The 26999-nt window shown below is 44.4% G+C and overlaps 1 protein-coding gene across 1 annotated transcript in view; it reads left to right on the top strand.

Annotated features, from left to right (window-relative positions):
* Positions 1–26999, top strand: part of CRIM1 (cysteine rich transmembrane BMP regulator 1) — a 203265-nt gene that overhangs the window by 165141 nt on the left and 11125 nt on the right. The window contains exons 13-14 of the mRNA XM_065929441.1: positions 3558–3779; positions 24405–24599. Coding sequence (XP_065785513.1) covers positions 3558–3779; positions 24405–24599 — 417 coding nt within the window. The remainder of the gene's footprint in view (positions 1–3557; positions 3780–24404; positions 24600–26999) is intronic.

Genomic DNA, 26999 nt, shown 5'->3' with positions numbered 1-26999 from the left:
GCCGCGCCGCGGGGAGGCTGGGCCTCGGGGAGGCGCCGGGCGGGCAGCGCGGGGCCGCAGCCCGAGCCTCGTCCTCCTGCAACACCAGCGGGCCGGGTGGGGCCCCATGCGGGAGCGCGCCAGGCCCAGTCACCGGTATCCCAGGCGGGAGCGACCGGGCAGCCGGCTTCCTAAATCCGCTCCCTTCTGTCGGTCACATGTTTATGCCATCAGTATGCTTTGCACCAGAGGTGACTTTGAACAGTAACAGAAAATTGTTTCTGCCTTTTTTTTCTCTTAACCGTAAATCTCAGACTCAAGAGAGAGTCCTGCTGCACCAAATTATTCCAAATGATTTTGCTATTGTGAAAGTCATCTTTGTCATTGCAAAATGTGAAGAGCAGTTATTGATAAAGAATGTAACTTAAATTCTTTGAAAAGCGTAAGATATATGTGTTTGATGAAGATCCTTTGTTAAACAGAAGAATTGCCAAAATATGCATAACACCCACATTTTCAAGTCTGCAGTGCTTAAGATCCAAAAGTATTAAGTGACCAGCACTGGATATGTACAAAGAGCGCTACTGTTGTCTTTTTTTTTTCAGTCCTCAGATAATCTGGCCTTAGCAGATGAATTTATAGTCATGTAACAAATACAATGAAATTTTGTCAGACTTTTAAACATAAGTTGCTAATCTTGCGACTAAAGTAGCAATTCTAATTAATACTAGAATATATAACTTTTTTCCAGAATATACTTAATTTGCGCATTTATCATTGCGAAGTAGATGGCACACTCGTGTTGTTTTGCTGTCGCTTAGTCTTTTATCTTTTCAACTTAAATCATTTATTTTCTAAATGTATATTCTTAGAGCATTTCTGCTCAGTAAAACAAAAACCCTTGCATTTGATTAGTTTCTTTACATTGGATTGTCTAGTCAACCAACTGGAATCTCTTCCTCTGTCATTATATAACCAGCGTAGTTGATGTCCAAAATCTTCCTGGGTTCACATTGATGATATTTTTAATTGCATCAGGTGAACTTGTAGGGATAGCCACATTTTTGCTGTTGTCATCATGCCCTGCTGCTCAGGTATTATCTTAGTACAGAGTCTTTGGTGTAATTTTCAACCTTGTTAGTCTGAAAAGCTTAGTTAGTGTGACATCTTTTCTAATATAAGTAATCGTTCAGATGTGTTATGTTGTTAGGATATACCCTGGAAATGACAGAGCTAGTCACTTAGTCATGTCCGACTCTTTGCGACCCCCATGGACTGTAGCCCACCAGGCTCCTCTCTCCATGGGATTCTCCAGGCAAGAATACTGGAGTGGGGTTGCCATGCCCTCCTCCAGGGGATCTTCCCGACTCAAGAGATCAAACCTCATCTCTAACGTCACCTGCATTGGCAAGTGGATTCTTTACACTAGTGCCACCTGGGAAGCCCGATCTTAGGATACTTGTATTGTAATATTGTCCCAAATGATACATAGGCAATAAAACCAGAAGAATTGCGTCCCTTTTAGTGATTGTGTCTCTTCGTCTGCTTTGTCAGTCCCTCTGTCCTTAACTTACACTCTTCATCTGGCCTGGTTTAGAACAAGGTCTAGAAGTGGACTCATGAAGAAAGATTGAGCATCCCTGTAGGTGAAGATAAAGGGAGAAAATAGAAGAGCGCTTCTTTTTTTTCCACACTTTTAAAATTCTCATTCATTTTTGATATTTTAAAGTTGGAGAGAAGCATAGCACAGAAGAAAGAGGGGGCTGGAATAGAAATAAAAAGAGTGAATGAACGCCAGTGAAAGAACTGGTTAAAAAAAAAAAAAACAGAATAAGTTAGTTAGCACACTATTGATCGGGGGATTTTTGTAGAAACTAATGCCTACAACCGGCAATTTTTTATGTAAGTGAATATTGAAACATCTCTAGTCAATAATGTTTGGATCACAGAAAACATACTTAGATGTCTCTAGTCAGTAACTTGTTAATATTTAGAATCAGAGGTATAAAGAGGGGTTCTCCTTTCTTCCTAAAAATGGAAAGAGGCCCAACGAAAGATACCGTGGGCAAGATACCAGATGACACCTTCATCAGGGTTCAGTTAGTCTCCTGCCCTTGGCGCAGATGCTACATCTCAGCTGCAGCTCTCACTCCAACTCTGCTGGCCCACCCCTGTGTCCCCTGAGGTCCCCTCCAGACTGTGAGATATTCATTTCAGCTGCTACTTCATGATTTCATTGCTGCTTCCACTTCTGAGTTTTCAGACACCAGGTTGGGTGTTGCTTGCAAGAGCTAAGCTGTCATATCCCACAGAAACCTCATGCCAGTTTGTAGAACCTCGTGTAGACTAGCGTGAGTTGCCCTCATTGCCAGCCACATCAAAAGTTAACGTCAGTCAGTCTCTTAAAAAGAACTTAGCCCTCAACATGGATGACCCAGAAAAGGTCCCTGAGAAAGCAGTCCCGTCTTCCCATCTTTAACTCACATGCATGTGATCCAGTTTTCCTAAAACTGAGCCTGGAGCACTTTTGGAGCAGTGGAAACCAGTGGCTGTTCTTTCTCTATCACTGCCTTCAGGACTGGCAGTAGGAGATACAGTTACACCATTTGGTCTCTCAGCCCAAAACAAAGCAGCTACCCCACTTCTCATAGACACTCTCCTTGTCCAGCCAAACTTGCTGCTGGGGGTGTACTCATGAGGGGAACAGAAAGTGGAACACTGAGAGCTTCTGCAGGGCTGTGATAACTACATGTTTATTAAAGAGCAGACTTTATGAAGTTGATTCTGAGAAGAACAGATGATACTTCTGTCCCTGTGTCCATTGAGAAAATGGGATTCTCTTCAAGAATTGCTGGTGGGACCATCCTGCACCTTCTAGACTCTCAAGTGCAGAGGTGGTTAGAAGAGCTCTCTTGTCGGTGACATTGCTCAACCAGGAACCTCACCCACTTGTACTTTGCTTTGTTATATCCCATCAGCTTTCTGCTTGAGTTAACAGTTCTCAAGTCACTTCAGTGAATGCCAGGACCCAGAGAGAGATCCGGGGTTTTCTGGCAACATTCTTTTCTGTTAAGTTGTCACAAGATCTCAAGACCCTCTGGTCTGTCTGTACGTAGGAAAAACATACAAGACTTGCAGCTAGTTTCTCTGTAGGTACATCCTCAGGAGTTACTACATTCCCCATCACCTTTTAGTCATTAATATGAATGCCTGAACACTGAAGTGTCACATGTGGTTTAGAAGTCTGTTTGGGTGTTGGTTGGCTAGGACTGCATGGGGCTGCAAGTAGGAGAAAACCCAGCTCAATTTTTAAACAAGTAGAGGTTTCTTTTCCATGCATTATGGGAAGCTTGGAGCCAGATGTTGACCACATTAATTTAGTATCTTAGTGATAGCAAGGGCTCTCTTTTACAGATGTGAGAAGGATATGACAGCTACAGGCCACAGGCCCATATTCAAGGCTGGCAGGTTAGTGAGCGAGCACACTTTGTGTGGGGCAGAGTGAAGCTCGCGGTGTTGCACGGTGGGTACACTGCAGCGTCGTCTTTCCCCTGCTGACCTTCTGTTCTCTTTTGCAGATGAACCTCTCCAGCCTTCCTCATCCCACAATGACAGTGTGCCTAGTTACTGCAAAAACGATGAAGGGGATATATTCCTGGCAGCTGAGTCCTGGAAACCCGACGTGTGTACCAGCTGCGTGTGCATGGACAGCGTCATTAGCTGTTACTCTGAGTCTTGCCCCTCTGTATCCTGTGAAAGACCTGTGTTGAGAAAAGGCCAGTGTTGTCCCTACTGCATAGGTAAGACCAAGGAAAAAAATCCTTTCTCTTGCCCAGCGACCACTAATTCTCTATTGACAGCTATATGCCTAGATCAGTTAGTAATTTTGAAATCCGTTTTTCTGGTTGACATACCACACAGACCCAGTGTAGGTCACAACAGGTGGAGCAAAGATGTGAAAGGTGTATTCCCGAGGTAAAACATGTTGAGAGTACAGAAATGCTTTCTGAGGATGTCATAATGTTATAATGCCATCAGGTTCTATTGGGCTCCTTTGGCATTTGGGCATTTTCAGTATTAGAGTCAGAACGCTCTTCCTTCACCCTGTTATTGACTGTGGTCTTTTGCCCACACAAAACCACCATGTCTCGTATCAGAGTATACTTAGGGCTTGAAGCTTGCCACTACCTTGAGATCCGCCAAATACCAGATACTGATTTAATCTCCCTGTTCTTCCTCTGTCTGCTAACACTTAATTGATTCTGTTTAGACCATGCGGTTGTCCATGTTGAGGGCTTAGGGACGCAGAGGGAGGCCTGTGTTGCTGACAGAGCCCTCTCCTTCATGTGACCCACGGGGATGCGTCTTATGATCAGAGGACATACGTATATTAGCCCCTGCCAGCTATACCAAAACTAGTCCTATGCACACAAGCCAGATGCTGTTCTGGAGTCCAGAAAGTGAGGCTCAGACAGCTGGCAGCTCTAATACAAGCACAGTCCCTACTCCCAAGGCTCTCACTCTCTCTGATTGCTTCTGTCTCAAGTAGAACTCATAAAGTCAAGTGAAAGACAATGACGGATCTCAGTCCAGTTGTGAACCTATAATCAGAGTTAGCAGGTGAAAAATTAGGCAAGCTGCATTAATGGCAGGCATCATGCATTTATTGTTGAAGATACTTGCAGCTTTCTAGATGCAAGTCAGTGCATATATTTGGAGTAAATGCGTGAGGAGGAGGAGAAATCCTCTGGCCGCAGGACTTTGTAGCAGCCCGTGTAGATGAATCAGTAAATGGCGCTCAGGTGCCCATTGGCCACCACGCAAGCTTCTCAGGATAGCTCCTTTGGCCACTCTCTGGGGTCACTCCCTCTGAACACTTATTCTGCACATTAGTATACAAGAGATAGATTTTAAAACACGGTTTCTGGTCTCAGGAATTTTACAGAGCTTTATTTTCTCAGTGTCATGGTTAGGGAATATTAAAAATTATGTGTGAAAATGGATTCTCTTCTTTTCATAGAGTGACTGTCTATCCAATTTATTCTTTAAACTGTGGTTTTGTAAGTGAAGTGGGGACTGTTCATAATTTTGGTGGAACTGTGGCTCTAGACCAGGGGCATCCCAAGCCAGTGGGGCCTATGGCTGCCCACCTCTTAGTGACAGGGACGTTAGATCTGCTGTAATACCTGTAAGCTTTGTAGCTTATAAGCGGAGCCAAAAATGTATCAAGGCATCCATCCAGCTTACTGCTACATATCTTCTCAGAGAGTTGACTGGCATTCATCTTGTTAAAAATGGCATAGCCTTTGATGAGATCTGAATGAAAAATGTAACCAGATCACTATTTCAAACCAGGGCATTGATAGAGGGGGCAGAAATGTACAGCCAGGACCAGCATATTGAAATACCAAAACTACTGTCCTAAAGGAGACAATTTATAAATCAACCAGGAGTACTTGGATCACAGTTGGAAACCAGGGCCCAGGAAACCTGAGAATTCTGTAACCTTCAGAGGAAAAACCCAGCTGTGAATTTCTCATGTGTTGAAACTCTCTGATTCTTTTTTTTTTAAGATAAAAAAGTTCCTGTTGTGTTTTGCTACTTAATTGGTGAATATGTGATTAGTAAGTTGCTCAACTAATTAATGTTTCCGTGTGATAATAGTAAATCACTTTACTGTCTCACAAAAACCAGTTTAACAAATTGATACTTATGGAAAGAAACCTGCATATCATAGTATTCTGTGTTGTCTTTTTTTTTTTTTTGCTTTTGCTTTCATATTTTCCTATTCCAATTCCTGCATCTAGACTGTACATTCTTCTTTAGTGTGGGGAGGAAAATACCAGTTTGGCCTCAATTTGTGATTTTGATTTCAAATTAGATTATAAGCACTTTCACTAAATTGAGGTTCACAGAAACTCATAATGACAGAGTAGGAAATTTGATTCTGTTACAACAATCCCCACCCCCCTCCCCACCCTCCACTGCCCGGGCCACACTGATGCAGGTGTAACTGTATTATATAAACCTATGAAGTCTCTTCTGCTGAACATACTGGGGATCTTTAGCAGTTGATGTGTGCTGTTATCCTCATACTCACCTTAATTGCTTCATACCTGTTTTATTTCTGAAATAGTCATTGTTGTTATCATTTAGTTACCGAGTCGTGTCCAACTCTCTGCGACTCTATGGACTGTAGCCCACTAGGCTCCTCTGTCCATGGGATTTCAACAGGCAAGAATACTGGAGTGCATTACCATTTTCTATTTCTCCAACCCGGGGATGGAACCCAGATCTCCTGCTTGTTAATTCATGCAGATTCTTTACCACTGAGGCACCTGGGAAGCCCTGAAATAGTCATTAGGAGCCTCTGTATGCATCATGCTGCTGCTGCTGCTAAGTCGCTTCAGTCGTGTCCGACTCTGTGCGACCCCATAGACGGCAGCCCACCAGGCTCCCCTGTCCCTGGGATTCTCCAGGCAAGAACACTGGAGTGGGTTGCCATTGCCTTCTCCAGTGCATGAAAGTGAAAAGTGAAAGTGAAGTCGCTCAGTCATGTCCGACCCTCAGCCATGGACCGCAACCTTCTAGGCTCCTCCGTCCATGGGATTTTCCAGGCAGGAGTACTGGAGTGGGGTGCCATTGCCTTCTCTGCTATCTACGTCATACTTTCTTGCAGTTAGCCTTTCAGATTGGGCCTCAGCCCAATTCTTTCTCCCAGCTAATGTTCAAGCATGTGAAGTCAAATTCAGTCCATGACTGTGATATGAGGATTTTCTGACCCTCCAGTTTGCTCCCTTCTCCTCTCCAGACTTCTTCTTTTGTCAGCTTCCCATCAGCGTGGTCGCTCTGTAAGGGCACCAGGCCTGGGCAGCATTAGCACGCCTGTGGGCAGATGTCAGCTCTGCCCCACTGGCGAAGTCTGCTTCCCCATCCACGTCATCGAGCAAAGGGAAGAAGTGGGAAGGCCATCATTCTGCATGTCACAGAGCTCCCGATGGCCTCTCAGCAGACTCCAAGGACCAATGCTTCACTGTCTCCATTCTAGGCTTTCTCAGTGTGAACCCAGCTCCTTGTTAACCCAAGCAGTCTGTTCCCAGGGTCACGTGTACCCCCGCCAAGCCTACAGCACTGACCTCACCATGGCTGCAGATCTCCTCCCTGGGTGCATTTTCTTCCAAATCAATCAAATATAGATTTCTAGAAACCAGATACCTGCCTTTAATCTGACTTCTTTTTTTAGTGATAAAACCTCTGAAGAAGAAAAAAAAAAACTCTGAAGAAAAGTGTTCTTGCTTTCATCTTGTAAAGCCATCTTTTTTCTTACCACAAGAGAATTGAAAAGGGTGATCCTGCTGAACATAGTATTATTACAAATGTTTGTTGTTCCTTTCAGATAAATTATCAAGTCACTAAAGTGCAATGATAATGCTTCTCTCTAATGTGTGAAGGCCTCATATTATGTGTGCTAATTTAATAGAATGTGTAATACAGACATAATTAATAGGATTGATGATTAATTTTGAAAAGTGAACAGCTTTGTCTAATTACTTATAATACCCATCATTAAGGAATTCATCTTTGTACTGGAGAGAAGCTAAGTAGTAATTACCCAATCATTTTAATGGAACATCTTAGATTCTTGAATTTTTTCTATTCCAGCTTCCTACACAAATACATACAAACTTAGATTTTATTCTCATAGGCTTTTTGACTGTCATGATGGCTTAAAGAAAGGAGAATGACAATCAAGAGATGACTTGGATGTAGCTCAGGTGGGGATAAAAGGCCTGGTAGGAATTTTAATGTGTGATTGCAGATTTGACACATGGTTCCTTAGAAACAGCAGATGCCTTCTCCATGTCAGACTTGCAAGGTAGCATCTGGGGCCTTATCACTGACTACATGCTACATGCCTTTTTGGAACCTTCCTAAAGAAAAAACTTATTTCAGTGCTTCGGTGATATCTTTATCCCATCGCTGCTAAAGGGCAGCAGGTGGTACCAACAGCACTTCCTGAGCCTGAGGGGACGCTTGTCCTAACACATCACCATTGCTCTGATGTCTGTGTCGGTGATGCTTCTGCCAAGGGCCAAACTAGTATCTTCTCTCAGCAACCCAGCAGATCTGTGCCATGTCCAGGAGCACAATCATTCCCGAATGTTATATTCACAACTATTATTTTTACATTAGGTAATATAAAACATTATAAAACTGATAGTATCTATTACTATAGATATCTGTAATATTATAAAATATTATAAAGAAAGGGCACTACATTGATCATAAAGATACTTCTTCATTTAATGTTTGGGGTCTTCAAGCCCATATCACTGCTGCATCATCCCTGATGACTTTGGAAATGTAGATGTTCAGGTGTCCCCCCCGACCCCCCACCAGATGAGGAGCTGAATAAGCAACTCTTGTGTTGGCCAAGTCATAAGTATGACTCAGTGCATAGAATGCAGTAAGTCCCCAGCATATGAACCTTTAAGCTGCAAACTTTCAAAGATGAAAGCATGCGCTCACATGTCCAGTCACGTCAGTTAGTTTGCATGTCTGGTGTACGTTGTCACGTTCATGGATCCTCTCCGAGTGGTTGTGTTCTTGCGTACCTTACTGCATAGGACTGTATAGAGTACAGTAGCACAGTGTCTTTATTTCAAGCCCAAGATGTCCAAAAACAAGCATAAAAGCAGCAGTGATGTAGCTGGCATTGTATTGTACTTGCCAAGGTAGTGTCCTATAAGGTTAAAAATGTTTTCTCTGTTTCTTTGTGTCTGTCTTTTATGTATCATTTGTGTAAAAAGTATTATAAACCCATTACGGTATAGTACTATATGCATGCTTAGTTGCTCAGTCGGGTCTGGCTCTTATGCCACTGCATGGACTGTAACCCACCAGACTCCTTTGTCCAAGGGATTTCCCAGGCAAGAATAATGAAGTGGGTTGCCATTTCCTTCTTCAGAGAATCTTCCCGACCCAGGGATCAAACCCAAGTCTCCTGTGTCTCCTGCATTGCATATGGATTCTTTACCTGCTGAGCCATCCAGGAAGGCTGTTTAGCCAATTGTGTTAGTTGGGTACCTGGGCTAGCTTTGTTGGACTTCTGAACAAATTAGACTTACAGATGTGCTCTCGGAATGGAACTCATCCATATGTAAGGGACTTGCTGAATTGTCTTGAAACTTAGCATTTGGCAAGCATTTTTGTTTATTTGTAGCTGTGTGTTATTTTATAAAATATCTGAGGTCAGATATTTAGAGCCAAGTTTGTTGGCTGGAAATCCCTGAGTCACTGCATCTTTCTCATTTAAGTTTTTGTCAAAGGCTTAGTTATTTTGGGAGGATAGTCATATCTCTTTTGTGTGTTTGTCTACACACACACATATATTTCATAATTTGATGTGAACAAAATTATACTCTGATTACATGCCTTCAAGTCATCAGTATCTTTTAAGTATCTTCAAGTATCTCATATCTTTAAGGATCTGTGAAAATGAGTTCTAGTATAGATGGTACATGAAAAAGTGGTTTTCTTGTGGGTTGTATCAAAACATCTGTGTGTTTAGAGATTAGCTACTTTTATGTTTTTATATGTCTTATATTAACATTTGAGTTGGAGCTTTCAAGTGGAGTCCAGCTGTTTTGGCACTGAATTGTACTGGTGTCATTATATTTCCTCTCCACAGTGATCTTTAACTAGCAAATGATTAATAATATTTCTCCTTGGTTAGGAGACTTATAAGACTTAAAACTTGGTAATGACTACGCTTTATATCAGTCTATCATACTACATTTGTTTTTGCCTAGATTTACGTTTATTTGTTTAGGTATCTTTTCTTAGAGATAAATATAAATACTATCTCTTTGAAACATCTGTTGATTATTGTGTATTTAACTCAGCCCAAGAATCAAACAGGAAATAGTTAATACAGCATCCCTAAAATATACAATCCATAGGACTAAACGTTGTGCATTTTAAGCCATCATGTTAAAATACTAGTGCCTTCATGAAACATTTTTCACAGCTATTTCTCCAATATGTTTTCCTAAAATTAAAAATTTCTGTGTGTTGGGAAGAGAATGTACTTTAGAGCCAAGTTGTTATGACCCGTTCTCTGGCACATTCTACCTGTAGGTCCTGGTGATAAGACATAACTGACATAGCTCAGTTTTCTCATCTGTAAGATGAGAATAATAATATTGTTCTGTACTTCACTAAAGTTCTGTGAAAATTAAGTGACATACATATGTGCACGCATGCTTAGTCACTCCATCGTGCCTGACTTCTTTCCGACCCCATGGACCGTAGCCCATCAGGCTCCTCTGTCCATGGGATTTTCCAGGCAAGAATAATGGTGTGGGTAAGCCATTCCCTTCCCAGGGAATCTTCCCCATCCAAGAATCGAACCTGGGTTTCCTGCACTACAGGCAGACTCTTTATTGTCTGAGCCACCATATTTATGAAAAGTCCATACGTATGTGAAGTCTATTTGTTGCTCAGTCATGTCCATCTCTTTGTGACCCCATGGACTGTAGCCCGCCAGGCTCCTCTGTCCATGGAATTCTCCAGGCAAGAATACTGGAGTGGTTAGCCATTCCCTTCCCTAGGGGATCTTCCCGACCCAGGGATCAAACTCAGATCTTCTGCATTGCAGGCAGATTCTTTACCACTTGAGTCACCAGGGAAGCCCAGTATGTGAAAGCTCCTTAAGATGGTAAATGAATGAGTGAGTGAGTGAAGTCGCTCAGTCGTGTCCAACTCTTGCGACCCCATGGACTGTAGACTACCAGGCTTCTCTGTCCATGGGATTCTCCAGACAAGAATACTGGAGTGTTGCCATTTCCTTCTCCAGGGGATCTTCCCAACCCAGGGATCGAACCCAGGTCTCCCGCATTGCAGACAGACACTTTACCCTCTGAGCCACCAGGGAAGCCCTAAAATGGTAATTAGGATATGAATATATACTGGCTTAGAGTTACAGCTCTTTGAACACATGGTGCACCTGACCTAGGTGACAGACACCACATGGATTCTTCATGTCTCACTTTATATACAGCACCCACCTTTCTGCAAGAGAAACTGGATATCGCATCCCAGTGATAAATTTTTGAAGGACACAACTATCTGAGGAAACACTTTGGTGATATACTTCATCCTGCACACTTCTAGCTTAAATAAATAGCCCATGATGCCCTCAGTCACCTTATCATGACCCCTGTGGAAGCCGCGTGCTCTCTGCAGGTTTGTTTTGCAGCTGGGTGGTAGCAGTGCCTGGCCCCCAGGCCTCAGAGCTTCACTTTCCTTCCATGCCTCTGGACATCACACAGAAGAGAGAGGGAGCTCCTTTATTTTTCTGCTTGTGTTGAGAGGCTAGTCCCATTTGAGGAGTCTGTGGACTCATTGTACAGGGTCCGCTGTGATTCCTCGAAGCAGAGGATGTGATGTTTACTATCAGGGGAGGCACCTGAGTGCTTCCGCATGGTCTTCAGAGCTCCAGCTCCCCGGGCCCCCTGCTCTGCAACCCCATGGTCACAGACAGTGCCAAGTGATTTGAGCAAAAGGAAAGCAGGATGCTTTTCTGTGTATTGTTTGGAGGGTGTAAGACAGACAACATTTGGTTGTCATGCACTATACTAACTTTGGAACTGGTCTAAAGTTGTCCTGACAAAAATAAACAGGGTTTGATTTCAGTTTGTTTAGATCACGCCCTCCACCCTAGGAAGCATCTCATCTTACTTATCCCATAGGTAGCTTTCCCCTCTCACTTCTGTATCCTTTCCAGGCCCCTGGCTGTGTAAACAGAAATTCAAGTTGTTCTGGTTAACTTGGGGGAAACTTCTGAGTGGCCTGTCTTTATCTGAGCTTCAGCTCTGTTTTCTTATTTTAAAGATGTCTGTTGCACAGAAGGGAGACTGGCATCGGTGCTTATGGAGCATTAGCAGGTGCCTTTTGCCTCTGATTTCTGCCCAGGGGGCCAGCCCTGATTGTACACCCTCTAATGAGGGGGAGGACCCCCTTTAGCAGGATTACATTTCAGTGACAAAATGCAATCAGGCCTGAAGTTAGTCTGCAGACTGACCGAGCTCAGGCTCTAATGGGATGAAGCACCTCCTGTAAGTACAGAAACTCCTCTGGTGCAGAAGCTGGCCACCGTGGGAAGCCCACTGACTTCTACTTCAGAGTTTTCTTAAACTAGAGAAGAGTCAATCTTTATCCTCTTTAAAGTTCGAAATAGAATGTTTCCTTGAACTTCTATCCAGGAAGTGTTTAATCAACCCTTAACATGCTTATACAAGGATGAATAAGTTCTATTGCTGAGAAAGTCCCTCCTCTTTGCATGCAGCAGGAATTGAAGATCGCTGCATTTATCAATTTGTTAGGATTTTTCTTGGTGGAACTCAGGAAAGTTTATATTTTCTCTTAACTTGGAACCCTATGTCAGCACCTATTCTTTTCAATATGTTGAAGAAACCCAAAAGGCTCTTTTGGCCTTTATAAAGAGACCTGGACGCCCATCCCAAGAAATAGAATAAAAGCAGAAATGGGCCTTTCAGGGAAAGTCTTAAAACCAGGATCAGATCTGTCTTTTCAGCAGTGAAGACACTATAGAGATTTGGAGCTTTGAGCGCAAGCCACCATTCTCCTTGCCATAACCCTTCTCTGACCCCCCGCCAAAAAAAAAAAAAAAAAAACAGTATATGGAGGTGAGAGTCAGCCTGCATGGCTGTGATCACTTGTCTCAGCTTTTTCTTTCTATGTAAGTGAATTAAGAGCAAGTATTTTGTTAGAAACTAAAAGTTGTAAGCTGAAATACTCAGTTTCTGAGATTAACCAGTCAGTTTTATTTTTGCATTTTTAGCCAAAAACTTTATCATTTGCTGATGGAATAACTGTGTTAGATCTCCTCACTGAAATTGTCTAGGCTACTTGCACCTGCTTTTAGTAAGACTTCATTGAGTTCTGCTTTTGTGTTCTTTGTCAGTCTTTGGAGGTCCAGCAGACCAGCATGTTCAAAACCAGTCTTCGTCTTCTGTGCCTACAAATCTCTCCATTTCTTAGTGACCTGCTCATTTGCTCAGATTCCTTTTTTGTTATGATTTTTGTTTATCTCCACTTTATGTAAAAGAAAAAAAAAAGTAAAGCTAGTTTCTCCCAACAGGAGGCACCCGCATTCCATTGATTTTCCCTCTTTGAGTATGCCCAGCTTGGGATATAAAAATGCAGAGTTTATCACAGGGCAGGGATCACAGTGTCCTGTCAGTTAAGAGAAAGTAAAATATAAGGTACTAGTAGGTTCTCAATGCTTTGTGAAAGTTAGCCAACAGTTTCAAAACCACCTTCTCTGTACTTCCCTAACTCAGCCATGTCAATGGAAATACTGCTGATTTTCCACTCTCACTTAGAAGTCTTACGTTACCCATAGTGTAACTGGTACCTTTCTCCACCTGCCTAAATGATTGCACTAAAGTTTCCTTTAAATTCCCTGAACCTTAATCTTAAGAAACCAATTTGAAGTATATTATTATTATTAGCAGGGCCTGGAGTTCGCAGTTTTTTTTAAGTCATTTGGCACGTCTGTTTGGACCTGAAATCACACAAAGCTGCTAAGATCCTTTGGATCTAGGGATGTCCCGGAGGGTAGAAACACCCCTCTCCCCGCCTCCCCACCCGGCGCACCGCTGTGTCCCCGTCCCTCACGGTGCCCTCCACAGTGAGGTGTGGGGAGAACCGGCACCCCCGCGCAGCTGGGCTGGGTGGTTCTGCGATGGGACTCGCTCCAGGAATGAGAGCTGCATTTAGCTTCTTGGCCACTAGGATCCCAGAGTAAATTGCTTCTCAGGTCTCTAAATAGTACACTGGAGATTTAAAGAACTGATGCCATTTCTAAAGCCGCCCAACTTCCTCCCAGGAAGTTACTCCCACGCTGAGACTCTGACTTCATGACCTACCACAACCAGATTTAGAACCTGAACCATCTATGGAGGAAAGTTATCTCCTGGCAGAAATGAAAAAGTCCAACTGTCATACCGTTTCTAGCAGGTTTTAGTTTTTATAACCTTTGCCAGAGGAAAGGAAGTAGGGAGTCCGAAAATCCTTTCTTTTCATCATGGTCAGATTCAGAGCAACACCTGAACCGCTGCCCCAGTGACTCCTGAAGGACTAAATTGAACTTGTAGAGAGGAGGAAAATGACACGGTTTTAGTATCTAGGTTTCTCGCCAGCTGTTAATTAGCTTTATGGTGTAATTAGTAAAATAGCTCAAGAGGAGAAGCAAAATCCAACTTTTAATGGCCTGGTAAGCCTTTTTTCTTATCTTAAAAAGAAGTGAAATATCAAGGTTCAGGCAGTGGAAGAGGTCAGTTCAAAAGGAGTTAACATTTCAAAATCTCATCACTTCTTCCTCCTCTCTTTTCATATAACCAGAATCAAGAAAAAGGAGAAAAAAGAAAATCCATACCGAATTTTCCAAACTCTATCACTGAAAGAGATCACATATTTTTATTGTAGTCAGACAGAATGCAAGATAATGTTGCTTCTGTTTGAATCCAAAAATATAAGGTGGATGTCTGATCGCTCCGTGAGTTAAACACCCAGCCTGTGACTCACAATGCTGATACTGATGCAGAATAACCCTTCCTCCTCTAGCAGGGAGGGACCTTTCTGATAGAGGCTAAAAGTCATTTCAAACCAATCTGATGGATAAGATAGAGGCCAGACCTGAGGAAACCAAATACCAAAGCTGACCTCAACCAAGGAGTGGCCATAAAATAGTAACCGTCTTCCTTGCTTGTTTCAAAATTAGACTCTGGATGTCCTTGCAGAAGAAAACTTCCGAAGCCATATGGCAAGGGCAGTACTGATGGAGTGCGTTTGTAGCCCTTGACAATGACTGTTTTAGAAGGGGATCATTTGGGTATATAGCTCCTAATGTGTTTGTTTAAAAAATAAGCCTCATGATATTAGTGTCCTACCTCACGTTTTCCTTGGAACATTTTTCTCTGATCCTCTTCCTTGAGAGAGAGAGGAGTGTTAAATAGAAATTATCCTGAGAAGAACCAGAGTCCTTAGTAGCCACTGTATCTCCAGTCCCGTCAGGACCGTGCCGATGTCTGATAGTCGGTTGAAGGGTAATCTCCCTTTGAAGCCAAAGACATATGTGCATGCTCAGTCAATTCTTGGCGACCCCTTGGACTGTAGCCCGCCAGGCTCCTCTGTCCATGGGATTTTCCAGACAAGAATACTGGAATAGGTTGCCATTTCCAGTATTTCCTCCTCCAGGGGAATTTCCCAATCTAGATATCGAACCTGTGTCTCCTGCATTGCAGGTGAATTCTTTACCCGCTGAGCCATCAAGGAAGTGTTATAAAGACCTCCAGCCTCATCACATGTTGGTTCAAGAAGCAAGTGCCCATTCTCCAGAGTCATGAGCAGTAGCCACTTTTGTTTGTGTGGCCCAGATCCCTGCCCAGGAACATGCGCCCCGCCGAGGGTTATCTCACTGGGGACACGGCAGGCAGACCGTGTGCAGCTGCGGAGATGCGTGTGGTTCCCCTTCTGGCCCTGCCACTTCCTAGCCATGCGTTCTGCACAAGTTACTTATTTCCTCTGTGCCTAGGTTTTCTGTGGAATTCCAGTATATCCTGTTCCATTGGATTGTGGAAAGCATGTGAAATTGACTCATAAAAAATGCTCCATTAGGGAATTCCCTGGTGGTCCAGTGGTTAGGACTCTGTACTCTCACTGCTGAGGGCCTGGGTTCAGTTCCTGGGGAATTAGAGAACTAGGATGCCCACAGGCCTTGCAGCACAGCCAAACGAACAAAAACCAAAAAGCTTGGTTAGCACCGTGCCCGGGACAGAGTAGGTAGTCAATAAGTGGAAGTTATGATTATTATTAGGTATGGAAGAATGAACCTAATGTCACTGTCAGCATAAGCAACTATTTGGAGTGATGAATACAACAGAATGAAATGGCACAACCCACTCCATAACCAAATATAAACCATTCAGATGCTTTTAGTTGGATAGGTCCCATGTCCCTATTTCTATATCCCTCTTCTATCTTAAAACTTAAAGTGCTTTTATGTGGACTTTCAATTAGGCTATGTTGTTTTCCCCGAAAAACTAATGACTTTATTTATAACCTCAAGTCGGGTAAATTAGCCACCATATTTCCCTGTAAATCAAGTCGTTTCTAAAATTTTTTGACAGAACTTTTCTCAAATTGACCTAAAGGTGCCCTGGGAGGATGTGATCCATCCAAGAAAAGGAGTGAGCATGTGAGAAATAGGGGCATTTGCAGCAACATGGAGGGACCTAGAGATTATCATACTAAATGAAGTCAGACAGAGAAAGACAAATGCCACGTGCTATTACTTTTATGTAGTATCTAAACTCTGACACAGATGGACCTGTCTATAAAACAGAAGCACACTCACAGACGTAAAGGTCAGACTTGTGGTTCCCAAGGGGGCAGGGGCCGGGAGGGTGTGGGACTAGAATTTGCAGTTGGGAGATGCAGACTATTACGTTTAGAATGGATAAACAATAAGCTCCTACTGTATAACACAGGGAATTAAATCCAATCTCCTGGGATAAACCATAATGGAAAAAAATATTTTTAAAAATGAATGTATGTATATGTAAAAGTTAGTCACTCTGCTCTACGGCCGAGATTGACACAACATTGTAAATCAGCTATACTTCAATTAAAAAAAAAAGAAATAGCACCGGGATCCATCCGTCAACTGACATTCACAACGTACTTTCAGGCCTCTGTTTAGATCATTGGCTTTTCAGATGAAATTTGGTCTAAAGAAAAGATGTTTCTATAAAGCCTCATTAACCAAAATCCTAATTAACTAAAATCTAATCTAGTCTAATCCGGGCCACACAGCAGCCACCCTGGAAAAAATTAGTCAAGGCTTTTTCAAAAACAGGAGTCCTCATTTATTTCACATGAAAATTCCACAGAGTGGAGACCAACCCACATCTTAAATGTAGCTTTGTTTTAAAGCATGTTTGAAAAATCAAACTGTACTATTATGAAATACATTGATTTTGTAACTCAAACTGATCAGATTTGAGGATATCACAGAAAACCACCCCCTGCAAGCATCAGGGGCAGCTTTTATCTTTTGAAAAAAGAAAATGGGGCTGGCCCTGGACTGAAGTTCACATCCACAAGCTGGCCAACCCTGATGTAAACTGTCCACTGCTAACCATGGCTCACCCCGGGTCAGCACACTGGATTCAGCTTGACCTCCACCTGAAAAAGCTGGAGAGCCCAAGAGCATCCACTGTTCCAGAGAGGCCCGGGCATAGTCAAGACCCCAGGAAGAGGGCTCTGTGTGTTCCTGGGAGGGTACGAGAGGGGGCTGTTAGGCAGAGCTCCCAGGTGGCTCAGTGGTAAAGAAACTGCCTGCCGATGCAGGAGACCCAGGAGACGCGGGTTCAACCCCTGGGCTGGGAAGATCCCCTGGAGGAGGAAATGGCAACCCACTCCAGCCTTCTTGCCTGGAAAGTCTCATGATCAGAGGAGCCTGGTGGCTATAGTCCATGGAGTCACAGAGTCGGACACGGCTGAGCATGCATGTAGGCAGGGCAGAGAAGGTGGTTTGCTTTGCAGTCAGATGGAGGCAGGAGTAGATTCAGGCTCCACAGCCTGCTGCTTGGTTACATTAGATTCCCTCCTCTTGCTGAACCCGAGGGGCTCTGGAGCACGGCGCCTGGGTTCCACAGATGCCCAGCAGTTCTCTTCTTCAGTGCTTGGCCCTCAGTCCTTCTTTCAAAACCCTCTCTCTTGTCTCTGCCATTTGTACCCTCAGACTTGCAGTCTGTAAGGAGATCAGCTGTGAGAGGGCTGGGCATATGGATCTTAGATCTTGCTGTGTGACTCAGCTGAGTTCTGCACACAAGCCCAAACACAGGTTTTAGACTTCTGGGCACACCTTGAGATATCTTGTTCCAGCAGTCAAGTCCCTCTACAAGATCTTTTTTGGATCTGTGTGTGCGTGCTCAGTCGCTCTGTTGTGTCCTCCTCTTCGTGACTCCATGGACTCACCCGCCAGCTTCTCTGTCCATGGAACTTTCGAGGCAAAAATACTGGTGTGGGTTGCCATTTCCTACTCTAGGGGATCTTCCCAACCCAGGGATTGAACCGGGGTCTCCTGCATTGGCAGGTGGATTCTTCACCACTGTACCACCCAGCGAGAGATGCATTCTCAGCTCCCGCTTTCCACCAGCAGTTGACTGGCATCTGCCTCCCAGCTCTACCACCCCTCGCCTACGCCCGTTGTTTGAACCTAATAAGAGAGCTTTCTGATCTCAAGTCAAAGTTAATTCTGTTGAAATGAACTGAAGTTGAAGGTCAGATGTTTCCAAGACAGTGTGCTGAGAACTTGAATGGAATAGAGATAGATTGGTAGAAGCAACTGGGTATTGGGTCCATGGTAGTCAGCCACCTCCCTGGAAGGGAAGAGCTTCATTATGGCCCCTGAAACTCTTGGGGCTTCACCAGCCTGACTCTGCCTTAGCACCTGTGCATGGAGCCCGCTGTAGCTTTAGTGTATCGGTTCCCAGTTAATGGCTTTCACTGTTTCATTGTCATCATATTGCTGCTGTGAACTCTTCCTTCCTTGAATTTAGAAAAAGACTTATTTTTGTAACAAAATCAAATGAGAAAGTTTAGTTTCATCTAATATGTAGTCAAAGTTCTTCGTTCAACCTACTGCCTTCCAAGACAGCTAGAGTAGTTTCTCTCCTTCTTTTATCATTTTATGAATACTCTTTGGGACAGTGATATCATACAGTAAGTTACTGATTGAGTGGTTACAGAGACACCAAGTTATGCTGCAGCTCAGCATTTGATCTCTGGCATGTCTTCCATGGTTTCATTTCTTTTCTTGGAGTCCATTGACATTCCTCAGAGTGGGTCAGCAGCCCTCAGAAAGTGTGACCATATTCTTTAGAACCAGGCTTAGACTAAGCTGTTTCCTTCAGAGTGTGTGTGTGTGTGTGTGTGTGTGTGTGTTGGGGTGGGAGGGTCAGTATTGGGGATGAGGGAGCAGGTGGGTAATGCATGGACGTGTCTGTTTGAGATAATTTAATATTTTTGCCTTTATAAAGAGTAACTCATATTCATTGCAGAAAAAAAAAAAGAAAAATTCACCCTTGGTTCTAACAGGTACTTACTGTTAACATTTTCATTTCTTTCTAGACAATTCTAAATTTTTCTCTTTATGTGATTGATCTTATACTACACATGATGCATTTTAATAGCTGCACAGTATTCTTTCATATATGATTGTACCATGAGTCATTTCAGTAGTCCCAAGTTGTTGGACACAGGTTTTTTTTCCCCCCTAATTTCTTGCTATTATAAATAATATTGTGATGGACATCTATGTAGACAACCTGTTTGAGGTCGTTTCTGATTATTTCTTTGGGACAGCTGACTGAAAATAGAATTATTTGGTCAAGGAAGTTTGTTTGCAAAGATACATGAGGGATACTGCCAGCTTTGCCTCTTATCCCACATCTTCACCAATGGGAAATAAAACGGGTCCCCTTTTACTTCAGGTCAGTTCAGTCACTTAGTTATGTCCAGCTCTTTGCGACCCCATGGACTACAGCATGCCAGGCTTCCCTGTCCTTCACCAGCTCCAGGAACTTGTTTAAACTCATGTCTATTGAGTCGGTGATACCCTCCAACCATCTCATTCTCTGTTGTCACCTTCTCCTCCTGCCTTCAGTCTTTCCCAGCATCAGGGTCTTTTCCAATGAGTCATCACAGTTCAAAAGCATCAATTCTTTGGTGCTCAGCTTTCTTCACGGTCCAACAATTCTCACATCCATACATGACCACTGGAAAAACCAGAGCTTTGACTAGACGGACATTTGTCAGTACCCTTTTTACTTGTTGAGCCCCAAATCATTTCTGCCCTAGAGGCAGCTTCATGGTTGCGTTCATACAGAAAAGCAAAGAGTTTGAAGGTCAACTGCTGCACTGCGCTGATTGACCCACTGGAATATCTGGTTTGATAAGGCTTGACCAGTCCTTGACAGGCTCACCAGCTATTTATTTCTTAAAGCAGGAAAGTGACTCATGCATTGGAATTACTTCTGTATCACCTCCCATTCAGGAAACAGAGTCGTCCTTCATGCCTCTGTCCCCCCACCATCTATATCCTGACTGCTGTTTCTCAGAAATCACTCTAAACCTCACCTTGCCTCTCCATCTCCATCACCACATCACCATCTCCATCACCACATTACTCCAGGCCCATAGCACATCCCTGTCAACAGCATTCCCATCTTCCTAATCCTGTTTAGGCTTCCATACTCTCACATTCCTGGAGAAGGCCATGGCACCCCACTCCAGTGCTCTTGCCTGGAAAATCCCATGGACGGAGGAGCCTGACAGGTTGCAATCCGTGGGGTCGAGAGGAGTCAGACATGACTGAGCGACTTCACTTTCACTTTTTACTTTCATGCATTGGAGAAGGAAATGGCAACCCACCCCAGTGTTCTTGCCTGGAGAATCCCAGGGACGGGGGAGCCTGGTGGGCTGCCGTCTATGGGGTCGCACAGAGTCGGACACGACTGAAACGACTTAGCAGCAGCAGCAGCAACTATCATATTCCAGAGTTCTCTTCTTGAAGACAAAACTGATTAAGGCCCATTCCCAGCACTACAGGGAGGATCTAAATCTGTCATTGTTCTTCATGGCCCTTTACGATCTGACCGCAGCTTCATCTCCAGCCATCCTGCCTGCAGCCCTGACACCTCCCACTGCCCTTCTAGTGGGGCAGGCTGTTGGACAGACCACTGTCTGCTTTCGGTAGCCTTCCTTTCCAGCTTCTTCATCTTCTCCTACTCATCTCTCAAAATAAAACTAGAACATCAAATCCTGGGCAAAGCCTCTCCCAGTTCCCCCAGCAGAGTTAGTTGCTCCACCCTCCAAGTTGTGTTGTCCAGCTCCGCGTTGAATTCACGAAACAGTGGCTGCTGCGTGGCCCCTGGTGAGGAGTCCCAGTCAACACAGCCTTCCTCCCCCACTTTTGCTCAGTCCTCTGGGTCAGGTCCTCCAGATCCTGCCTTTTTTCCCATTGATGATAAATGTTTGTAGAATAAACGATTGAACATTTTTATAATGTTTACCACATAACAACTATTTTAATATCTTAATATTATAGATAATTTTAACCTGACTTGTATTAGCATTGATTAGTTAAATGTCTTAAGATGTAATGGGTGTTTTTGCCTCAGTCTTAAAATACAGACCAGTGCTTGGCCTTGAGATGAACTTCTTTTATTAAAATGACTCCTCATCCTTTCTGTGGCTCTTTCTCATTGTCTTCTGCCTCTTCTCTAAGAAGAGAACTGGCAAAATAACTCTAGGAGGAAAAACACAAAGTAGATAAAGTGATAGCCGAGATGAGGTGAGCATTATAACCTTCTCCTCCAAGGTCCTTGCACCGTAATGCATTACTCAAATTTTATGCAGTGATATTGGTCCATCATGTGAGCTGTTGAAAGGTGTATGGAAAATGTAATCAGTAATATTGCTTTATGAAGAAATGCTTCCTTTCATAAAGAATCCACTGCATAATAGACTCTAGATTTGATGGCAAATTTAATGTCCTCAATGAAGTGTTGGCTCGAGGTCAGTGTATTACTTGAATTAAGTTCATTAAGTGATTCTGCTCAGCCATTTGCTGTGTAGATCTTGGGTATCTTAATAAAATCACCTCCTCTAAGGATTTCAGATTAGCAAAAACTTCTGAGATGAGTTTGATATGAAAGCCTCCAAATGAATTTTTAAGCTTACTGGTCCATGCACCAGAGCCCTTTCTATAAAGTATTCCCAGATACAGTGAAATACATTTTTAAAGAGATATTGAAAAAGAATTTCTGCTTACAACTAGAACTTTTTTTTTTCACACAACAGCAGGATACAAATTCTATTCAAGTTCCCACAGATTGTAAACTAGGAGATACTGGAACATATTCAGGGATTAAAACAAAGGTGCAAAAATTTCATGGTCTAAAGGTATTGAAATCATACAGAGTCTCTTCTCTTATTGCTGTGGACTTTTTACAACTAGAACTTAACTGTCTCCCTTACTGAACCTCAGGCAACAGTAATGACAGAAATAGTGAAAAAGCATTGGGAGGCAGAGAGATTATGCATTTAAATACTTGACAGACTCATTTCCATGATTACTTATCACTCTCTATTATGGACCGAGACTTCCATCTTTGGCAACACAAAATATTAGTCATGAGACATTATTGGTGCCCTCCATCAGGGGCATATGCCCATATGATTGGTAAGAAGAGAGTATGGATTCCAAAGACATTTTTCTGCCTGTGATCCCTCTCTGGAAAAGCTCCATGGGAAGCCTCCTGCTGGCTCTTCACAGAGTGGTTCCAGCCGCCCGGGAACACTTGGCTGCAGAGGGTGTGGGCCTGGTACCCTACACAGAAATGTCCCTCCTTGCTCCTCAGGCATTGTGAGTTCTGTCCTTTGTGCCTGGGCAGCGAACACCGCTCTGGCCAGACCTTCCTACGTGCCTTCCAGGGAGAAACTGCGCTCCCCACCCTACTTCTTTCCTAAGGAACTTTCCTTCCAGATGCCATTATAGTTTTTCATTAACTAGTGACCAGTGGTGAGTGGGCTTCCCAGGTGGCGCTAGTGGTAAAGAACCTGCCTGCCAATGCAGGAGATATACGAGAGGCAGGTTTGATCCCTGGGTCAGGAAGATCCCTTGGAGGAGGATATGGCAACCCACTCCAAAATTCTTGCCTGGAAAATCCCATGGACTGAGGAGCCTGGAGGACTACAGTCCATAGGGTCACAAAGAGTCGGACAGGACTGAAGCGACTTAGCATGCATGCAGTGGCGAGTGGAGGTGCTGGTGGAAGCTGAGCATAGGATTTCCCCAGGTTAGTGTAAGTCGTCCCATTATCAGCCTGGCCAGTGACCAGGAGGGGCCGCCCCACCCCCACCCTGTGTCTCTCCATTGATTGACCCCACCTCTGCTTTGCTGCTCATTGGGCCTCACTCTGAGTTCTGGAGGGAATGTGACCACTAGTAATAAGTTCAGATAAACCAGGAGAAGGTGATGAATCAAAGAGAAAGAAACTTTCAAGGAAAAGGTTGGGGAAGGGAGGGTATAAGCTCAGCCTGGAAGGACAGAGGAAAAAGAGCAGAATGTGTTACACTGTAAATTCTTGCATCAACCTGGTGGCTCAGATGGTAAAGAACCTGCCTGTAGTGCAGGAGACCTGGGTTCAATCCCTGAGTTGGGAAGATGTTCTGGAGAAGGGAAAGGCAACCCACTCCAGTGTTCTTGCCTGGAGAGTCCCCATGAACAGTGGCGTCGCAAACAGTTGGGTTGGGAAGATGCTCTGGAGAAGGGAATGGCAACCCGCTCCAGTGTTCTTGCCTGGACAATCCCCATGAACAGAGGCGTCGCAAACAGTTGTGTTGGGAAGATGCTCTGGAGAAGGGAATGGCAACCCGCTCCAGTGTTCTTGCCTGGAGAATCCCCATGAACAGAGGCGTCACAAACAGTTGGGTCGGGAAGATGCTCTGGAGAAGGGAATGGCAACCCGCTCCAGTATTCTTGCCTGGAGAATCCCCATGAACAGAGGCGTCGCAAACAGTTGGACACAACTGAGCCAATTTTGTGTAAATTATTATATACAAAAACGGACTCATAAAAAATGTATTGTTTTCACAAACCATACTTTGCTGGAAATAATAGGTTGAAATAAGGTTGTTTTTGAAGTAGGTATGTCCTGGTTGATGAGAGGGAAATGCATTCAGCATTCCTGTAAAATGAAGGAAATGGTTATCTCAGTCCAGGTTCCCTGTGGGCGAGCACAGGAAACCTGCCGGCTCCCTGGGAGAGGCCATCATCACTCCTTCCCCCTCCCCTGCATCATCTCGTTGCAGAGAGTAACTAGAGATGGGAGTTGTTCCTATAAGGATACTCAGCTGGACTTTTTAATCTCTTTACACATGGAACAAAACCTCTGAACACATCTCCCTACCTATTTGTGTTTTAGTTTTTTCACGTGGCATGTTCAATAGCCATACAATAATTGAGTTTATATATTTTGCGATGACCGTCCAGTGACTCTTGGCCAGCGAGTACGTTTCCTGGCTGGTTGCTATAATTACCACCCTGTGTCAGCCTTGATGGCCCTTGAGCAGGTTCAGGCCACAAGATGAGTGTTCCGATGAGTCTGCTGAGCCAGCGGACTGGGGACGCAGAACTTTCACCCGATGCTGGGCATCCCAGAGCAAGCCATGATTGCGCAGTGCTATCCCCGTTTACGTCTCAACTATGTTGAAAAATTGTGCTTGTCACGTGGAGTGACTCCACCGTTTGTCCTGTTTTTCCCTAGAGGACACAATCCCAAAGAAGGTGGTGTGCCACTTCAGCGGGAAGGCCTACGCTGACGAGGAGCGCTGGGACATCGACAGCTGCACGCACTGCTACTGCCTGCAGGGCCAGACCCTCTGCTCCACCGTCAGCTGCCCGCCGCTGCCCTGCGTCGAGCCCATCAACGTGGAAGGCAGCTGCTGCCCCATGTGCCCAGGTATCTTAGGCTGCCACCCTGCCACTTTTCATCCTGTGATGTTGGTTTTAAGAGCAAATTAGAGCAGACTCAGAGCCTCCTGGACCCAACCCTATGGAACTAGTTCCTTTGGCCCAGAGAGAGACATGGAGGGTAGCTTGAGAGACTGTGACCTCCAGGTGAGCACCTGATTTTGGTTCCATGCCGAAATTGCTCTGGTCCTTCTGATTGGCGTTCTCTGTCAGTGGCGGGCCTGATGGGTATACCCTCACGGGTATTAATGACATCTGCCGTATCTGAGCAGCACAGTTTGTGGGCAGTGGTGGCTGAGCCTAGTGACAAAGGTCCATGATCAGACACAGTAGGGGATACACTTGGCAGCTCTTCTAAGGTGACTGTCTACCAAAACCAACATGGAAGACTGCCTTTAAAGAACACGATCCTGGCCCAGTCTGTTAGTGCGTCAGTTCTGGCTGTCCCAGGCTGTCCTCCCTGAACTTCCCCTCTCTTCCCACCGAGGACAGGAGCCTCAGAGCACACCCCCAGCTGGCTGTTGCAGATAGACCACTTGTCTGCGTCTGTTTCCACATCCCACCGTTCACATCAGCCCAGTAATCCGCCTCCCAATTTAAACCTAAGCCCCCCCTCAGCTGCCCAGATCCTCCCCCAGACCTTCTGGATTCCCTGTCCGTGTCTCCTGCCAAAACAGCTCCTTTGTTTTCTGCCCCTCATCCCAGCAACCCAGGGCCTGAGCCCTTGTCAAGACAGCCTCTGGGCAGTGTTCCAGATCGAAAGCCCTGGTTACGCAGACCTCGCAGGCAGTCCAGACCACACAGACCGAGAGAGGGCTCACTCTAGCAGCCCAGGGAGCTCCTTAGCGAGGCGAGAGCCCCTGCATCTTCACCCGCTCATGTGTTTCCTTGTAGCACTGCATTAGAGACTCTGGCTCCATGCGGCACGGTGGACTAGAGGTCACAGTAGCTGAGAAGGGCATCAACGCCATGCACTTGTAAAATGGGACGATCAGTTAAATCTCAAGGGTTTCATTGAGCACAGCACAGGTTTGCCTTTTGTTTAGGTGCCGTATAAGCAAGACAATTCTAAAAATGTCCATTTATCCCCTATAAAGGGGATACTTTAAAAGGGTCAGGAGACTGAGCCCTTTTCAGATCCCTCCCTTGGGTGCTTTCCATGGTTTAGTCTCCTTGGCCTTGTTTAAGATGTAGACCAAGAGTCAGAAGGCCGCTCCCGTGTATCCGTAGGTGCGCGCATTGGAGAAACAGAATCTGTAAGTGTTCCGCATGAGAAGTATGAGGAGAAACATGTATTTCCCATCCAAGTTGCTTTATCTAATATGTTTCACCTGTTTCCCAAGTTTCATACCAGTTTTCCTAGTAATATGCTTTTAATGATCTAAATAGTAAAATTTCATCTTATTTATTCAACCAAGATTCATTTCATGCCTACTCAAGTAAGCACTGCTTGAGGCCTGGGGAAGACAGTGAATCCAGCAAGTGCCCATCCACACAGAACTGATGTTTTCTTAGGGAGACACAGGCAGCAAACAAGTAAACAGAACACAAGGTGAGGATCAGGCCACAGAGAGACACATAGCCAGTCCAGGGTGGGAGAGGAAGGGGCTGGACAGGAGAGGGGACAGGATGTTTTGATGATCCAGGAACACCTCACAGATTGGATGACATTTATAAGGGACCCAGAAGAATGGCAGGAATCATGGATTAGGGGAGAACCTGTGCATATAAGCAGGACGAGAGCCCGGTGGGTGGGAATATGCCATGGATGCTCGGAGAGAAACAGGGAGGCTGTGTGGATGGGACTCCTTGAGCAGGGAGGGTAACCAGAAGGAAGCAGAGAAGTAGCCGTGCACCAAAATATGAGATCTCATGAGCGATTTTAGAATTATATTGAGATAAGATGGAAACTCTGGAGGGCTTTGAGTAGAGCAACGATGGAATGTTACTTGCAGAAGTGGAAGCTGAGACCAGGGCAGTAGATGTGAGGTGGGAGAAGTGGCCAGGTTCTGATTCTAGTAAAAGGGTAGATTCCATCAGATTTGAACACAATGTGAGGAGTGGGAGGAAGAGGAGAGGCTCCATGAACAACTGTAATGTTTCTGACTAAAACATGGAGTTGCAACTCTGGTGTAAAATCAATTTTATTGGGGCATTTTTTTAGTTGGAAATCTCCATTGGACATCTGAGTGGAGACAGTGAATAGACAGTGAATATCTAGAGCTCAGGAGAGAGACAGGAAATGTTTCTGTAAACTTGAACGTTGTCATAGATGGGTGGTTTTTAAGCCTTGAGACTGGACGAGGTCACCCAAGAAGTGAGTGGAGATAGAGAAGAAAAGGGAGTCTGGAACTGAGCCCAAGAACCCTCCACTTTTGGGATCTGGGCA

Source organism: Muntiacus reevesi, chromosome 3 (assembly GCF_963930625.1).
Source record: "Muntiacus reevesi chromosome 3, mMunRee1.1, whole genome shotgun sequence".
Classification (NCBI taxonomy): Eukaryota; Metazoa; Chordata; class Mammalia; order Artiodactyla; family Cervidae; genus Muntiacus; species Muntiacus reevesi.
The sequence above is the reverse complement of the archived record's forward strand: the minus strand, read 5'-3'. Positions and strand labels throughout refer to the sequence as shown.